The 15084-nt window shown below is 39.7% G+C and overlaps 1 protein-coding gene across 2 annotated transcripts in view; it reads right to left on the bottom strand.

Annotated features, from left to right (window-relative positions):
- EDNRA (endothelin receptor type A) overlaps positions 1–14782 on the bottom strand; it is a 44941-nt gene extending 30159 nt beyond the window's left edge. Inside the window, exons 1-2 of one of the 2 annotated variants that reach the window (XM_045576431.1) lie at positions 14327–14782; positions 10217–10697 (exon numbers count right to left, since the gene is read on the bottom strand). In XM_045576431.1, coding sequence (XP_045432387.1) covers positions 10217–10636 — 420 coding nt within the window. In that variant the 5' untranslated portion in view covers positions 10637–10697; positions 14327–14782. Of the gene's footprint in view, positions 1–10216; positions 10710–14326 lie in introns of both variants that reach the window. The other variant, XM_045576429.1, reaches the window with a different exon arrangement.
- Positions 14783–15084: the final 302 nt, after the last annotated feature.

The following is a 15084-nucleotide window of genomic DNA, read 5'->3' as shown; positions in this document are numbered from 1 at the left end:
TTCTTCTGTTTCTCTTTTCAACATCCTGTTGTTTTCCAGTACAGGTCTTTTACCTCCTTGGATAAGTTTATTCCTAACCATCTTACTGTTGTTGTAGTTGTTGCCATGGTAAATGGGGTTGTTTATTTTAATCTTTGCCTGAGGATATTTTTCCATTGATTTTTAGGGAGAATGGAAGAGAGAGGGAAAGACAACATTGATGTGAGAGATACACACCAATTGGTTGCCTCTTGCACTAGTCCTGACTAGGGCTCAGGTTGGGAAGGAGCCTGCAACCAAGTTTGGTGCCCTTGACTAGAATCAAACCCAGGACTCTTTGACTCTTTGGTCTGCAGGCCGATGCTCTATCCACTGAGCAAAACCAGCTATGACAGGCTTTTTTTTTTTTTTTTTTAATTTTCTCTTTCTGAGAATTCATTACTGGTGTATAAAAATATCATCAATTTCTGGGTGTTAATTTTGTATCATGCTACATTGCTGAATTCATTTTTTGAATCTAGTAGTTTTTTGGTGGAGTTTTTAGTGTTTTCTATGTACAATATCATGTCATCTGCGAATGATGAAAGTTTTACATCCTTCTGTCTAACTTGGATGCCTTTTATGTTTTCTTCTTGTATGATTGCTTGGCTAAGACTTCCAGTGCTAGGTTGAATAAGAATGGTGAAAGTGGGCATCCCTGTCTTGTTCCTGTTCTTAGGGGAAATGGTTTTAGTTTTTTCCCATTGAGTATATTGTTGGCTGTAGGTTTGTCATATATGGCCTTTATTATGTTGAGGTATGATCTCTTTTTATTCACTTTGCTGAGAGTTTTTATTAAAAATTAGTGTTGGATTTTGTTGAATGCTTTTTCTGTGTCTATTGATGATTATGTGATTTTTGCCTTTCAATTTGTTTATTTGATGTATCATGTCTATTGATTTGATAATATAAGAAAATAAAATTAGTGTAAAAAATGGAAATATGCAGAGAAACAACATTTATGACATAAATGACATCAAGACGTATTTATTTTGTGAAACTAAGCTAGAAGTTCGTGGTGGTCAGAGTTTTTTGTTTGTTTTCTGCAGAATTGCTTTATTATTTGCTTTTAAAATTAGATCTATTAATAAAGTTCCTTATTCAAATTGTTTTGGATTTTATGGAACCATTTTCACAGAAAAAGTATGTTTGATATGTAAATTTTTAAAATTTGAGAATTTCTAGTTTCTTTTAAAATATCAGTTGAGCCCCAGCTGGATTTTTGCAGTGGATAGAGCATCAGCCTAAGGGTCCTGGGTTCGATTCTGGTAAAGGGCACATTCTTGGGTTGCGGTCTTGATCCTAGTGGAGGGTTTTGCAGGAGGAAGCCAATCAATGATTTTCTCTCATCATTGATGTTTCTCTCTCCCTTCCTTTCTGAAATCAATAAAAATATATTTAAGCCAAAACCGGTTTGGCTCAGTGGATAGAGTGTCAGTCTGCAACCTGAAAGGTCCCAGGTTCAATTCTGGTCAAGGGCATATACATTGGTTGTGGGCACATCCCTAGTGGGGGGTGTGCAGGAGGCAGCTGGTCGATGATTCTCTCTCATCGATGTTTCTAGCTATCTATCACTCTCCCTTCCTCTCTGTGAAAAATCAATAAAATATATTAAAAAATATATATATATATTTTTAAATATATATATATATATATATATATATATATATATATATATATATATATATATATATATTTAAAAAAGTCAGTTGAGACATATTCCCAAATGTCATCTGTTTATGCTTTTGTATTCCCGTTTTTAACTCCTGTGCATCTTATAAACCTAGGGAGGCAGGTCTATCAATGTAACCTTTAGTTTTTTCAGTAAACTCTGATGTTTCAAGCCCAACTGAAAATATGGATCGTGTTCACGCTGTCCTTTCCAGTGACTAGGGTAGGAAGCCAGTTTGATAAAAAATGTTCTTCTGAGCAGATGAGCAGATGATATGGCTAGGCAATTGGTTTGTCAAAGAACTAACCCTTTCTTTTCAGTTTATTTATTTATTTTTTATTTTCTGGCTCCCTTCTGTCAGTTGGCCTCACCAATATGACAATGAGTATAGAATACAAAAATCTGTTTACCAGATGTTCCAATGCAAATCTGCAAGACTTACAACTTACAAGCTATTTTCAAAAACAATATTTGTTTCAATTACATTTTCCCTTATAATAGCTTACTTCTGTTTTAAATAAGTGACTAAAAAAGCTGTTAGGTTTAATGGAGGAGAGAAAAGGGGATGACGTTCATCATTGATCATTCTGAAAACATACTTCTGTATTAGAGATGCCATTTTGATAACTATGAAGTTTGCCTTATGAGGTAGGTATATGGGAGAGAAGCAGAGTGGCAGCTTAGCTAACAGCATGGCCTCTGACATCAGAATGGACTCAAATTCTGGCTCTACCACTTGATGGCTGTGTAACCTTAAATAAGTCCTTAAACACTGTACTCAGTTTCTTTATTTTTGGGATTCAGGCAATACTAGTGAATCATAGGCTTGTTTTGAGGATCAAATGAGTTAGCCCGGCACAGAGTAAGCACTGATTATGCTTTAGATAATATTATTCTATGTTATATATTGGTATAAATTACATTTTAAACATATATTTTTTATTGATTTCAGAGAGGAAGGGAGGAGAGAGAGATAGAAACATCAATGATGAGAGAGAATCATTGATTGGCTGTCTCCTGCATGCCCCCTACTGGGGTTCGAGTCTGCAACTTGGGCATGTACCCTTGACCCAAATCAAACCTGGGACCCTTCAGTTTGCAGGCTGATGCTCTATCCACTGAGCTGAACTGGGTAGGGTATAAATAACACTTTAATATTGCATATTTTCCCTTACTAATTTAAAAATGTTTTTTCAACATAGTAGCCATAATGTTCTTGTTAAAAGCTTCCTCTTTCTTTCTGGCTGTGTGGCTCAGTTGTTTGGAGCACATTTCTGTACACCAAAAGGTTGAGAGTTTGATTTCTGGTCAAGGCACATTCCTAGGTTGGGAATTCAGTTCCCAGTCAGGGCACGTAGGGGAGGCAACCAATTTATGTTTCTCTCTCACTTTGATGTTTCTCTTCTCTCTCTTTTCCTCCTTCTCAAATCAAACAAACAATAAATAAATAAAAGCTTCCAGAGAAAATCAATAAAGGCTTTATAAAAATGTATTGGTTGGCTGATCATATTTCCTGGTTTATTCAGGACAGTCTTTGTTTATGCATACTGTCCAGATATAATTATTGATAGTGTCTCCTTTTACTCTCATAAATATCCTGGATTGGACAATAATTTACATAGTCACTCTATTATTGGGCCCTACATAATCTGCTTCCCTCCATCTCTAGCCCAACCCATATTCCTGTGACCTCTGCTCTCTCCTTCCATTCAGTTGCCATGGCCTCCTTGCTATTCCTGTAGCCTCCAGGCAAGTCCTGCCCCAGATCCTTTTCAGTTTGCTCTGCTGGTGGGCTCTTACTTAGACAATGGCATGTGGTTTGCCCTTATCTCTTTTGTTTTTATTCAACTGCCACTTTGTATTGCCACTTTTTCAGCCACCCACTCTTCTGTGAAAAAAAAAATATATATATATTTTTTTTTACAGAGAGGAAGGGAGAGGGATAGAGAGCTAGAAATATCGATGAGAGAGAAACATCAATTAGCTGCCTCTTTCACACCCCCTACTGGGGATGTGCCCGCAACCAAGGTACATGCCCTTGACCAGAATTGAACCTGGGACCATTCAGTCCGCAGGCCGACACTCTATCCACTGATCCAAACCGGTTTTGGCCAGCCACCCACTCTTAAATTAATATCCTCTCCCCGCCTTCTCCAATTTACTTTTATCTTTAGCGCTTATCTCCTATGCTGCAGGGTGTACCAGAAACATGTATACACACTTTAACAGCTGGTAAGTCAAAGGATGTTTTTTAATTTTTAGGCACACTATGCTTTGAACAAAGGAAATCCATCCTAAAATGCTATTGAAAACTCAATTGAAGTACAAACACTGCTTTTATAATTATTTAAAGTGTATATACATTTTTTGGGACACCGGGTATCCTCCCTTTAACAGCTGAGAACTCACTTAATTTTCACTCCTTTTCAGGTTTAGCTGATTTAAAATAATGGGTGAAGCCAGACTAAGCTTTGAACAAAGAAAATTTATCCATTAGACTTTTTTAAAATTTTTATGGGGATACATAAAAGCTAAAGTTTATGGTACAAAACTGGCAACAGTTGACAAATTGAGGGCATACAAATACTGAACTAAATGATTCTTGATGTTTGTGATTCCATTGCTTCACATTATCAATAATTCCTGGACCAGAATGGTCATTAGTTTGAATATAGATGTTGACCAAAAAATTATTCATTTATGTAGGTTCTTTTAAATTTTGAAAATGAACTGTATGTTAATAAACCCTGACTTTATAATCATTCAAAGTATATATACACTTTTTGGGGATATATATATATATATATATATATATATATATATATATTTAACTGGCTTATTATCTTTTTCTTCTATGAGGGCAAGGATACTGGTCTGGTTTTTGTTTACTGCTATTTCTGCAATGACTGGTATATATTTTTTGAGTGAATAAATGAAGAACATTTAGACAGGAAAGACCTGATGTGACTGAGAAACCAAATAGCCAACTAGCTGCCATCCCCATTACCTTTTAGTATAAAATTTGATCTAAACAATAGAACTTGCATGTTTAGAATAAGTGTTATGAGAAGCGTAATTTGACTAGCTCTCATTATTGATACAAGTAAATTGCTTTCAAAGTTGTGATGGCAAAAATTGTCACTAAAACTCTTAAAGATGTTTAAATTCTAGAAGGTGACCTCTAAATTACACACTAAAAATAATATTAAGCCTTTCTGAGGGCACTCTTGATTTTGCTTTCAGAGTCCAGGAACACTGAGGACTTCAAAGTTTCTAAGTTTAATTAAACATTTTATAGTATGTGGTTTTATAACATTTTAATGTTTAAATTAAAAAATAAGGCTACCAAAAATTGACACTGAATGATACTTATGTTCAGTTCTATTATTGAATTTAACATCAAATATTAATTTTATAACATAGGAAAGTTTTCCCAAGAAAAACTAGACCTTGTTAAAAATAAAATTGTAGCTATTGAAAACTCCCAGGAGTATATTATCTAGAAGACAGTTGTAGAATTTCTGATAGTTTATCAAATTTATTTTGACAGAATTTCTTAGAACATTCCTTATTTAACTGCTTTATAGTCTTCAAATCATTTCCAGAGACAGTAAACTTGATTCTCCATCCTCTCATCTTAGTTCGCACACTTTTCAGACTAACTGTGTAAACTTTGTATGATAATAAACAAATAACACTCACATCCTGGCAACTCATAAGATGAAGACACTATAGAAATATTTCAGCACAGAAGAGCCAGAACATCTGCTTTAATTGATCAGAATGCTGGAATCAGTGCAGCACTCCCACACACACTGTGTACCATGCAAAAATTCCTGTCTCTCAGTAAAACTTTACCCAGCACTGTTTTATGTTAAATGCAGAGTACAACAAACTCTTTCATGAGCTGAACTGTTTGATGGAGGGATATCATCAGGAATGATGCTTTTTTCTTTGTACATCTCAACGAGAACAGGACTAACACCATCTCTCCCTCCTCAGCTATGGGAAACAAGCTTGCAGTTATGGACCGTTTCCCTCCCCCACCAGAAATGGTATAACTGCGCTGTGAGCCAAATGCTGAGGGTTAGCAGAGTAACCTCACATGAGAATAATTACTTCACATAACCATGAGAGCAAGCAATGAGGTTCCCAGACACAGGAAACGAAAAGCCAGAAGGGGAGGTAGAGTTGGAGAGGGTTCTAAAGCCTTTCCAGACAGCAACTTCCTTCTAACAGCAAATTGGGTAATAAATTTATCACTCTGGCATTTGATATGTACATATATTCTTAAATCACCTGGTCAGCATAATGTTTTGCAATGCACGTCTTAGCAATGGCAGGAAATCAACTGCGTTCCTATTCTCTAAAGAACAAATAAAATCTTTTGTGATGTGAATATTCATTTTCATATTCTACATCACGTGTAGGTTTAATATTTCAATCAAACCACAATTGCAACTAAACTCAAAGAATGTATATTGCACAGAAATCCTGGAAAGAACCTTTGGCTTGGTTATCTTCACATAGAGAGAGGAAATTATTATACGACGCAATGCCTGAACCATAGGAAAAGAACTCTTGACCTCCAAAGACAAAGGGAAGGGGGGAAAGCGATCCTGTTGCTATGTGCTGCTCTGCTTTGCTGGTGCATTTATGGACCCTGAGACATTCCTGGTTTGGAGGAAAAAAGTAGAAATTCAGTAAATTCGAATAGTAGGTAGGTCTGCCTTTAGATCTGGAATTGCATGTGAGAAAACCATTCTTATAGAGGCAATCACAGTACATTTTCTTATTGCACTCATTCATCAAATATTTTTAAAGCTGGGCTCAGTGTTAGATGCAGGAGACACAGTGATAAATGAGAATGGTGGCAGCTTGCCTCAAGGAACTTACGGTCTAGTGGGTCAGACAGGCAAGTGAATTGGCAAATACAATAGAGTGTGTGTTACATACTGTTATAGGGTTAACAGGGGTGTCCTGGGAGCACAGGAGAGGGGCACTAACCTAGGCTGGATCATGGATACTTGCCAGACAAAGAGATGTTTAAGCTGAGATTTGAAGAACAAAGTGGAGTAAGCCAGAGGGGGCATAAGGGAGAGATATTTTAGGTAGAAGGTTCATGGTATTCTCATATGGAGCAGATTAGCAGGAGTAGATAGAGGCAGAAGAAAAACATGGAGAGAGAGGCACTGGAAGGAGGCAGAGCCAGAGCTACGTACAAGGAACACTAGCTGGGAGGCATTGCATCAAGGGGCAGAAACCATGGTAAAGGGACACATTTTCTGTCTTACAATTCAGGGATAGAGTTTCTATACCTAATTCTATGATTACAGCACTATTACTATTACTGGAGTATAAGAGAAAGGTTTGTTTTTATTTGCTTGATGAGGAGTAAAAGGGTTAGACAAGTATACCCTTATCACGTATGCAATTCATTGGTAATTTGATCCACTTGGGAGACTAGCAATGTGCAGACCACCGCTAATGTCCTGTGCCTTGTCCGTAAATGAAGAATTCCCCTGATAAATTATCAACATTATCATATTTTAATTTGAAGGTCTCAGAAGAATCTGATTAGAAGTTGATTCTAACAGCAAAGGCTCTAATCCACATGTGTCAAACACAAGGCCCGCGGGCCAAATCCGTCCCGCCAGGCCTTGCAATGTGGCCCGCACTGCGCTGTCATCACTGCACTCCGCTGCGTTTCCATCACAATGACAGTTTATGACTGTTCAGTAAACCATTCGGCCCGCGATTTAGGCTGGATTTTAGATTTTGGCCCCTTCTCTGATTGAGTTTGACACCCCTACTAATCAAATAAAATTCTAAGCATATATCAAATATTGTAGCTATTGTGTTTGAAGCATATAATCTATTAAGTTGTGGCAATTTGCTTTTAAGATAGAAATTGCCTTGATGATTTGATGTGTTGAGAAACAGCTTTTGTATGGCTGCCCTGACAGGATGGATCTCAGTGTACAAGATGTCAAAGGCTGTGTGAATATGAAGATAACTGGCTTGGTGTGAACATCTCTGGTTTCCACACTTCTCAGATCCTCTGCCAGAGTGACATATTGGGAACCTTGACTTTCCATTGCAGAACATTCCTGATCATTTCATACAGAAGTTATATTTGTTTGTTTTCCATTGTTGCCCTCAGCAAGAGGATGTTGCTTAGATTAGACCCAATTAGTAATCAACAGTCTGTTACTGGATGTTCTCACTGGCTCTTTAACCTGTTTTCCCAGATCTGCTGTACTCTGTTTCAATGAAGACAGTAATCACCTACCGTATTAACTCTGGTTCCAACTCCCCACTATGCATGTCAGAGATTCCTATGCCGAGTCATTGGACTACACTTCTTCCTTCTTCCCATGACCACCATTTTAATCTTCTTCACTCTACTTTTCCACTTGTATTTTCCCACATTCCTGTTTTTATGTAATAGGCCAAGGGAGTTTATGGGAGTGTCTGCATTCACATATAGATGTGCTTGGCACAATAAGCCCTGGCTCACCCATGCACAACCATCACTTTTAGGGTTTCTATTTTATTCAAAACTAGAGGCCCAGTGCATGAAAATTTGTGTACTTGTTGCGGGGGGGGGGGGGGGGGGGTCCCTCAGTCCAGCCTGTGCCCTTTCATAGTCCAGGACCCTTCAGGGGATGTCCACCTGCCAGCTTAGGCCTGCTCCCCTGATGATTGGGCCTGAGCTGGCAGTCAGACATCCCTCTGGCAGCCCACAGTCAGATATCCTAAGCCACAGTTGGACATCCTTAGCACTGCCACAGAAGCAGGAGAGGCTCCTGCCACTGCTGCTGCTCTTGCAGCTCATAGCCATCAGCCCAGCTTGGGGCTGAGCAGAGCTTTCTCTTTGGGAGCACACTGACCACCAGGGGACAGCTCCTGTGTTGAGCGTCTGCCCCCTGGGGGTCAGTGCATATCATAGCGACCGGTCATTCTGGTTGTTCTGCTGTTAGGGTCAATTTGCATATTATCCTTTTATTATATATTATTACAATCCAACTTGCTATAGACAACACTCCATATACAAAATCTTATGAATCATTAAAGAATATAAGGATTAAGTTCTATACTTCTATCTATAATATATTGCCATTAATAATTGGGAGTTATTTTTTATCCCTAAAACCTGATACAATATTTTAATTGTTTTGTAATGAATGCATACATTTTAAATATAGATTAATTTACATGATTAAATTTTTGCATTTCTTGAAAATTCAGTGTATCAAATGAGGTATTTCTTGACAAATTGAATCCATTATCAGTTTAGGTTATAAGTGTGGGTATTGGAAAGGTTTTGCTAACTCATTTCCCTTCCTCCCTCCTGTTCTTTTCAGTCTTTCTTGAAATTAGAGATACTATGTTTTTTTAACAATTAAAAACTAGATAGAGTGATTCTTTGATTAATTTAGTAATAGGTTTTCTTCTGTATTGCCATTTGCAAGGTCCTTTTATACTACTGGTCTATTTAAAAGCTATGCCTTCAATTGACAAAACTTGCAATTTAAAGACCTATTTCAGAATATGATTGCTCAGAATTATTTAATTTCTATGGCTAATACAGAGAAGAAAAAAATAAAGGCTGAAGAAAGTGTTTTTTTCTGGGCTTAGAATAAGACATTCCAGAATATTTGGCATAGATGGTGATTTCATTTGACTTTTAGTTCATTTGAATTCTTGTAGCAATTTCCTCCTTACATTTAGAAACCAAATATAGAATATCTAATTTCTTTTGACTTTAGTTTATCCTCAAAGCAAGGTGACCATGGTAGCAGTGGGTGAGTTATCCTCCTCTCCCACTGACTTTATCTAATTTGTCTTTGGAGCCTATTGCCCAGCTCAGGAGCGGGCACACAGTAGGCACTCCTTAAATATAAACTGAAGAAATGAAAGAGGCAATGGTAAACTGATGCCTATTTTAAACAGTTTAATAATACTGCTCACGGAGGTCACGGGAGGCCTGCTATTGTGTGAATCCTATTATCGCTAAGTCACCCAGATAATCAAGAAAATTAGCATGTGCTTGGGCTCCACCCATCAATCTAGTCAAAATAAAACAGGTGTTTTTTTTTTAAGCTATACTGTGGATATCGGGCTTCTGCACAGCATTACATTAAGAGGGTAACTGCAACTGAATATATCTATATAGAGCACTTTTTGGGTTTAGTAGGTCTCACCTTGAAAATTAAATCTCAGAAAAATTAAGTGATCGCTCCAAAATTGCCTATCCACTCAGCAATAAGATTCCAATGCTGCATTAAAGACCTTCACTTTGAGGAGTCACTTCTGAAATACTATTTGGTTAACAATTACGTTAGAAAATTAAGTGTAACATTTAACAAATAACAAACATTTAAAATCCTACTAGTAAGTTGGCAGAAACTGCTCTCAGAAAAACAGACTGAAATCCAGGTCAGAAAAGTCTGCAGCAACTCTCTTACTGCAGAATCAGAGCATATGTTCAAACTTGCAGATACATTTGTGGTTACTTCCTACCTTAAATACATTGATAGGGAGATCAATGATCACATAGATAAGGTCTCCGAGGGCAAGGCTGGCTATCAGTGCGTTGGGTCCATTCCTCATACACTTGTTCTGGTAAATGATTCTGAGGAGAGTTGCGTTCCCCACCATTCCCACGATAAAAATAGTACAAGATATCACAGTGTTAATGTATTTGAAAGCTGAAGTAATCTTTGTCGGCTGTGGACAATAGTTGTTCATTGAGCCATTGCTGGGTAGGGCCAAATTAGTGGGTCGATGAGTGGTAACCAGGAAGCCGAGCTCTGTCCCACGAAAAGTGGTAAAATCGTCTATACGAGTGCTTAGATTGGTGCTGTAGCTCTCAGGATTATCACTAATTACACATCCAACTAGCGCCACCCAAAAGGACACCCTGAAGCAAAAGGTTTCCATCTTGATGCAAATTGGAGGAAACGTCTCTTATTCTGTTGCTTTTACACCCTCACTTTTTTTTTTTTTTCTTCACCTAGAAAAAAAAGAAAAATAATTTTGGTTACAAAATCCAGCTGCCAGTAAGACTGCAGCAAATGATTATTTACTGCTCCAGTTAAAAAGCAGGATATGTTTGGTAATTAGATAAGATATATCTATGTCAGCTTACCCCAAAGCAGAACAAAATCAGAAAAGAGCAAAAGCTCTATTAGGGCAACTTCTCTCTCTCTCTCTCTCTTGCTCTCTCTCTCTGTCTCTCTCTCTGCAGCTATACTTATATCTAGATTATAATACGCATGAGGAAAGGTCAGTTTTTTCTTTAAGAAGTAGCTTAAAAGTTGATGTTTTCCATTCACTGAACCTCTGCTAAGAACCTGAATTACAAAAATCTTGGAGAGGTGAGATACATTTTACTAGTGGAAAAGAAAAGGCATTAAATGCTGAGTAAAAGTTACATAGTGCTAAGGCATAAAATTACCAATTCTATAATTAAGAATCCAATATTCCAATATGTGTGCTGGTATGCATGTGGTAATAAAATGCAGCATAGGTAGCCATTTAAAGCATTATGCAATGTTAATTTAAAATTAGAACTCTGGTTAACACCATCACTACAATTTTAGTTTTAAATAAATATGGTATAACTGATAAAGACAAAATATTTTTATTGAAATTCCTGATGATTAATGTGTACAATCTACATCTTCTAACAGGAGTTTTGGCTTTTCCATTCCTCAGAAATTATTGGCATGTTATTTGCCAACAAGAGACACTGGGAGTAATGGACTTTTCTAGGCAGACACACCATTGGTTTTCTGAGGGATTTCTGTCTCATGCCTAGTCATGGTGCTGGGCACTCCATAGGCATGATGCCATCTGATCTATACCCTCCCTGACCCCGTGAAGCAGATATACCTTCCATTCTAAAAGTAGGGAACCAGAGGCTCAGGAACATCAAGATGCTTGTCAAAAGCACAGGTGGTGGACGACAATGCTGTGATTCTAACGCAAGTTAATCTAACTTTGAGCTCTTAACCTCTAGCCTGCAATGCCTCTCATTCTCATGCCTTCTTAGCACCTGAAATGTTTGAATTCTCCACAGTTTCAGTGAAGCAGTAGACTTAGAGGTTTGTGAGATGTTTTCAAAAGACCATTTGTTTGCTTGCTTGTTTTAGTCACTTTTGTAGAGCAAGTGATCTTTCTTGCCCGGGAAGTCTATGGTTTTCTACTACAATCCTTAAAGAAAAGATGGGAAAATGAGGGGGTTGGTGGTAACACAATAAGCAAAGGCAAATAAAAGTGTCTCCTCACATTTAAATTGTTTTGTATTATCCTTCTTGTGAGTTTTTATCAATCTTTTTAAATGAATGCCCTAAGACTTGAAGTGGTCAGCAAATTCATTAGTCAACAGAGCCAAATATCAACAGTACAACGATTGAAATTTCTTTTGAGAGTCAAATTTTTTAAACTTAAACTTCTTCTAATGTCACTTCTTCAAAATAGACTAGCCCAGGCCGTGGTATTTTGTGGAAGAGCCACACTCAAGGGGCCAAAGAGCCACATGTGGCTCGAGAACCACAGTTTGCCGACCACGGCCCTAAGTTCATTTATGCAATGGTGGGTGTATCTATGACATAAAACTTAGTTTTTAAAAATTGTGTCCTTTTTCTGAGTTTATTTGTGGTTGTAATAAATCACTTTTAAAGATTTTGAGTTACTTTGACAGTTATCAATAAAGCTTAGTCAATATACGGAGGAAACGAGATTTATTCATGTTGAATAGAAGGTCTAATGTAAATTTAAGGTACAAATACTGCACATGTTAACCTTCTCCAGGAAAGCAAGTAGTTTTTCTTGCTTCTTACATGGTTGAGTGAGTGTCTAATAGAATATTGACAGACCCTGTTTCCATTCAGCATTGGAGACCAGGACTCTGAGAACAAAGCATACTGTCATCCTCTTCAGATCAGAGAAGGGAGGGGGGAAAAAAAATCCTTCAATATCTTGTGCTGCTCCCAGCTTCCCAATCAGAATGGAACCTTCAGTAATAGTTTTATTAAAACCAAGAGAGAGAAGGCTTTTCTCAGTAATGGAATGACTCCCTGCCCATTAGGGTCTGTTAGAGGATAGTTAGTAAACTGACCTGGCTATCGCATTCTGCCACCCACAAAAGATGCCACTAGTGTTTGAACACTAGCTTGCTGGCCTGCTTGGTCAGCTGATTATAGCAGGAGCTAAGGAGGCCAAGGCTGTGGGTTCTTATCAAAGTGTGAGCTAGCTACTATTAAAACCACTTCCCTTCCCCCTGCAACAATGACACCCCCACAGAAATCATTTGTGATGGTGTCTCCGTCAGCTCTCGACATGTTAAGTTGCAGAGCTACCGGATACTTGGCAAAGGCATGTGAATACCACATATTGCATGAAAAATACAAAAACCACACAAAAGAAACTCCTTCAAATGCATGTTCCTCCAAGGATGAGTCTGTAGCTCACTTCCATGGATCTAAGTCATGCTGTGCTTGGAATAGTCAGTCATACCCAATCATAGCTCTAGTGAAGCATCTGCAGTTCAGACCTCAGGGACGTGGTTTATATATTCAGCGTTCTTCTGTCTGGGGGTCTGAGAATTCGCTGAAGTTCAAAAGTTATTGTTAAGGAAGAGGACTGGATCCTTATGCTTACACTGGATCCATTTAACATCTGATTCTCAGGATCAAAGTAGACCTGGACTGTAATTAGTAATTTGGAGATTCCAACCTTCCCTAAATGGTCTGAGTTCAGAGCAGGTAGTTACATGAAATGATTGTCAAGATGTTTCCCAATTAGTTAACACTTAAAACAGAAGTGATTGGGGAGGGGGAGGGAGGAGAGGGAGAAGCCATGCGTAACTACAAGAAGAAACAAAAAACTAGGTACATTTTACAAGTTTTCTGTGGGTTTTGCTGGCTGGGTTAGATCTCAGCAACTGTCCTTACTGACAATGTCTGCCTTTAATTTGCCTCCCACCCAGCCCTCTCCGCCGCCAGCTCTAGCCGGAACGCCATTAGGATGGTGTAAACAGAGCTGATTATCTAGAAACAGCCCCAGTTTTCTGCACGTGAAAGGCAACAAGTGCCCTTTAAAGGACAGCATAGAACCCAACGCCCAGATATCCACAGGCAGGTTTCCAAACCAGCCTCCTGGGGGTTTTCCAAAACATCTGTCCCGCACACCCAGTGCCCTTGGCTACCCTTGACAACCCCGGGTGTGCAGGGAGGAGACGCAGGCGAGTTAGAAAAGGCTGCGGGACACCTTTCCCAAGTAGGCTTTAAAGCTTGCGACAGGGGCGTGATATTCCATAAAGTTCTTGCGTGCCTGGGGAAAGGGAGACCCAGGGAGAGCTGTATATTTTCCTTTCACTAAACATCCGAATCCCAACTGGGTAGGCAGCGGGCTTTCAATCAGTTCCTCAAACCCAAGACGCGCCCGCAGAGAGCCCCTCCTAAAAAGGCGCCGGCGCCCACCGCGCACCCCTAGACCATGTGCGGAGGGTGCCCAAGGTGCAGGGCGCCGGGCGACATTGATGCCTGATCCCTCTCCTCCCAACCGAGGGGCTCAGGCGGCATCTTCCCCCACCCCTGGCCGGTCCCCGAGAGGAAAGAGTTGCACCGACCGTGGAGCCAGGCGGGGCAGACAGCTGTCCGGTCCGCGCGTGGCACCTGGGCGCCCGGGCAGCTGGGCGAGAGGAAGTAGAGCCGGAGAGGTTGGGTGGCGTGGGTCCTGGGCTCCCGCGTGGCGGCAGCAATCAGGCTGCGCTGCTGCCTCTGCGTCGGAAAACTTCCTGGGCACCGCTTCTGTGCTGAGGTCTCCCCTGCCCCCAGCCTCTGGCCACCGGCTGGGATGGAGCCTCGCCACCTCTGTCCGCAATCCCCAGACCGCAGGGATGACTGCGCGCGCAAGGACTAGCAAGAAAAAGGAAACTCCAGAGGAACACACGCCCCCCTTCTGTCTGTCCCTGCCTTCTCCTCCAAAATCTTTCCGACTTTCTGCTCTACTTTAGGACAGAAAGTACGTGTCCTAAGCTTTCAGCCCTCCTTATAGGCAGCCGCTATAAAGCACAGAGCCGCCCCCTCCCAGGCCCTGCAGGGTAGGATTCTTGTTTTAACTCTTTCCTGAAATGAAGGAAGGGGAATGTGTGTATGTGTGTGTGTGTGTGTGTGTGTGTGTGTGTGTGTGTGTGAGAGAGAGAGAGAGAGAGAGAGAGAGAGAGAGAGAGAGAGAGAGAGAGAGAAGAGAAGAGAGAGGGAATCCAGGAGGGAGGATAGTTCATCAGAGGAGCTGGAGAACCCAAGAAGGGATTCAGAGAAACCCATTCCCTTCCTGGGAAATGCAGGCAGATTTTATGTGATGGAGCCACTGCAGACAGA

Source organism: Pipistrellus kuhlii, unplaced genomic scaffold, assembly GCF_014108245.1.
Source record: "Pipistrellus kuhlii isolate mPipKuh1 unplaced genomic scaffold, mPipKuh1.p scaffold_m20_p_8, whole genome shotgun sequence".
Classification (NCBI taxonomy): Eukaryota; Metazoa; Chordata; class Mammalia; order Chiroptera; family Vespertilionidae; genus Pipistrellus; species Pipistrellus kuhlii.
The sequence above is the reverse complement of the archived record's forward strand: the minus strand, read 5'-3'. Positions and strand labels throughout refer to the sequence as shown.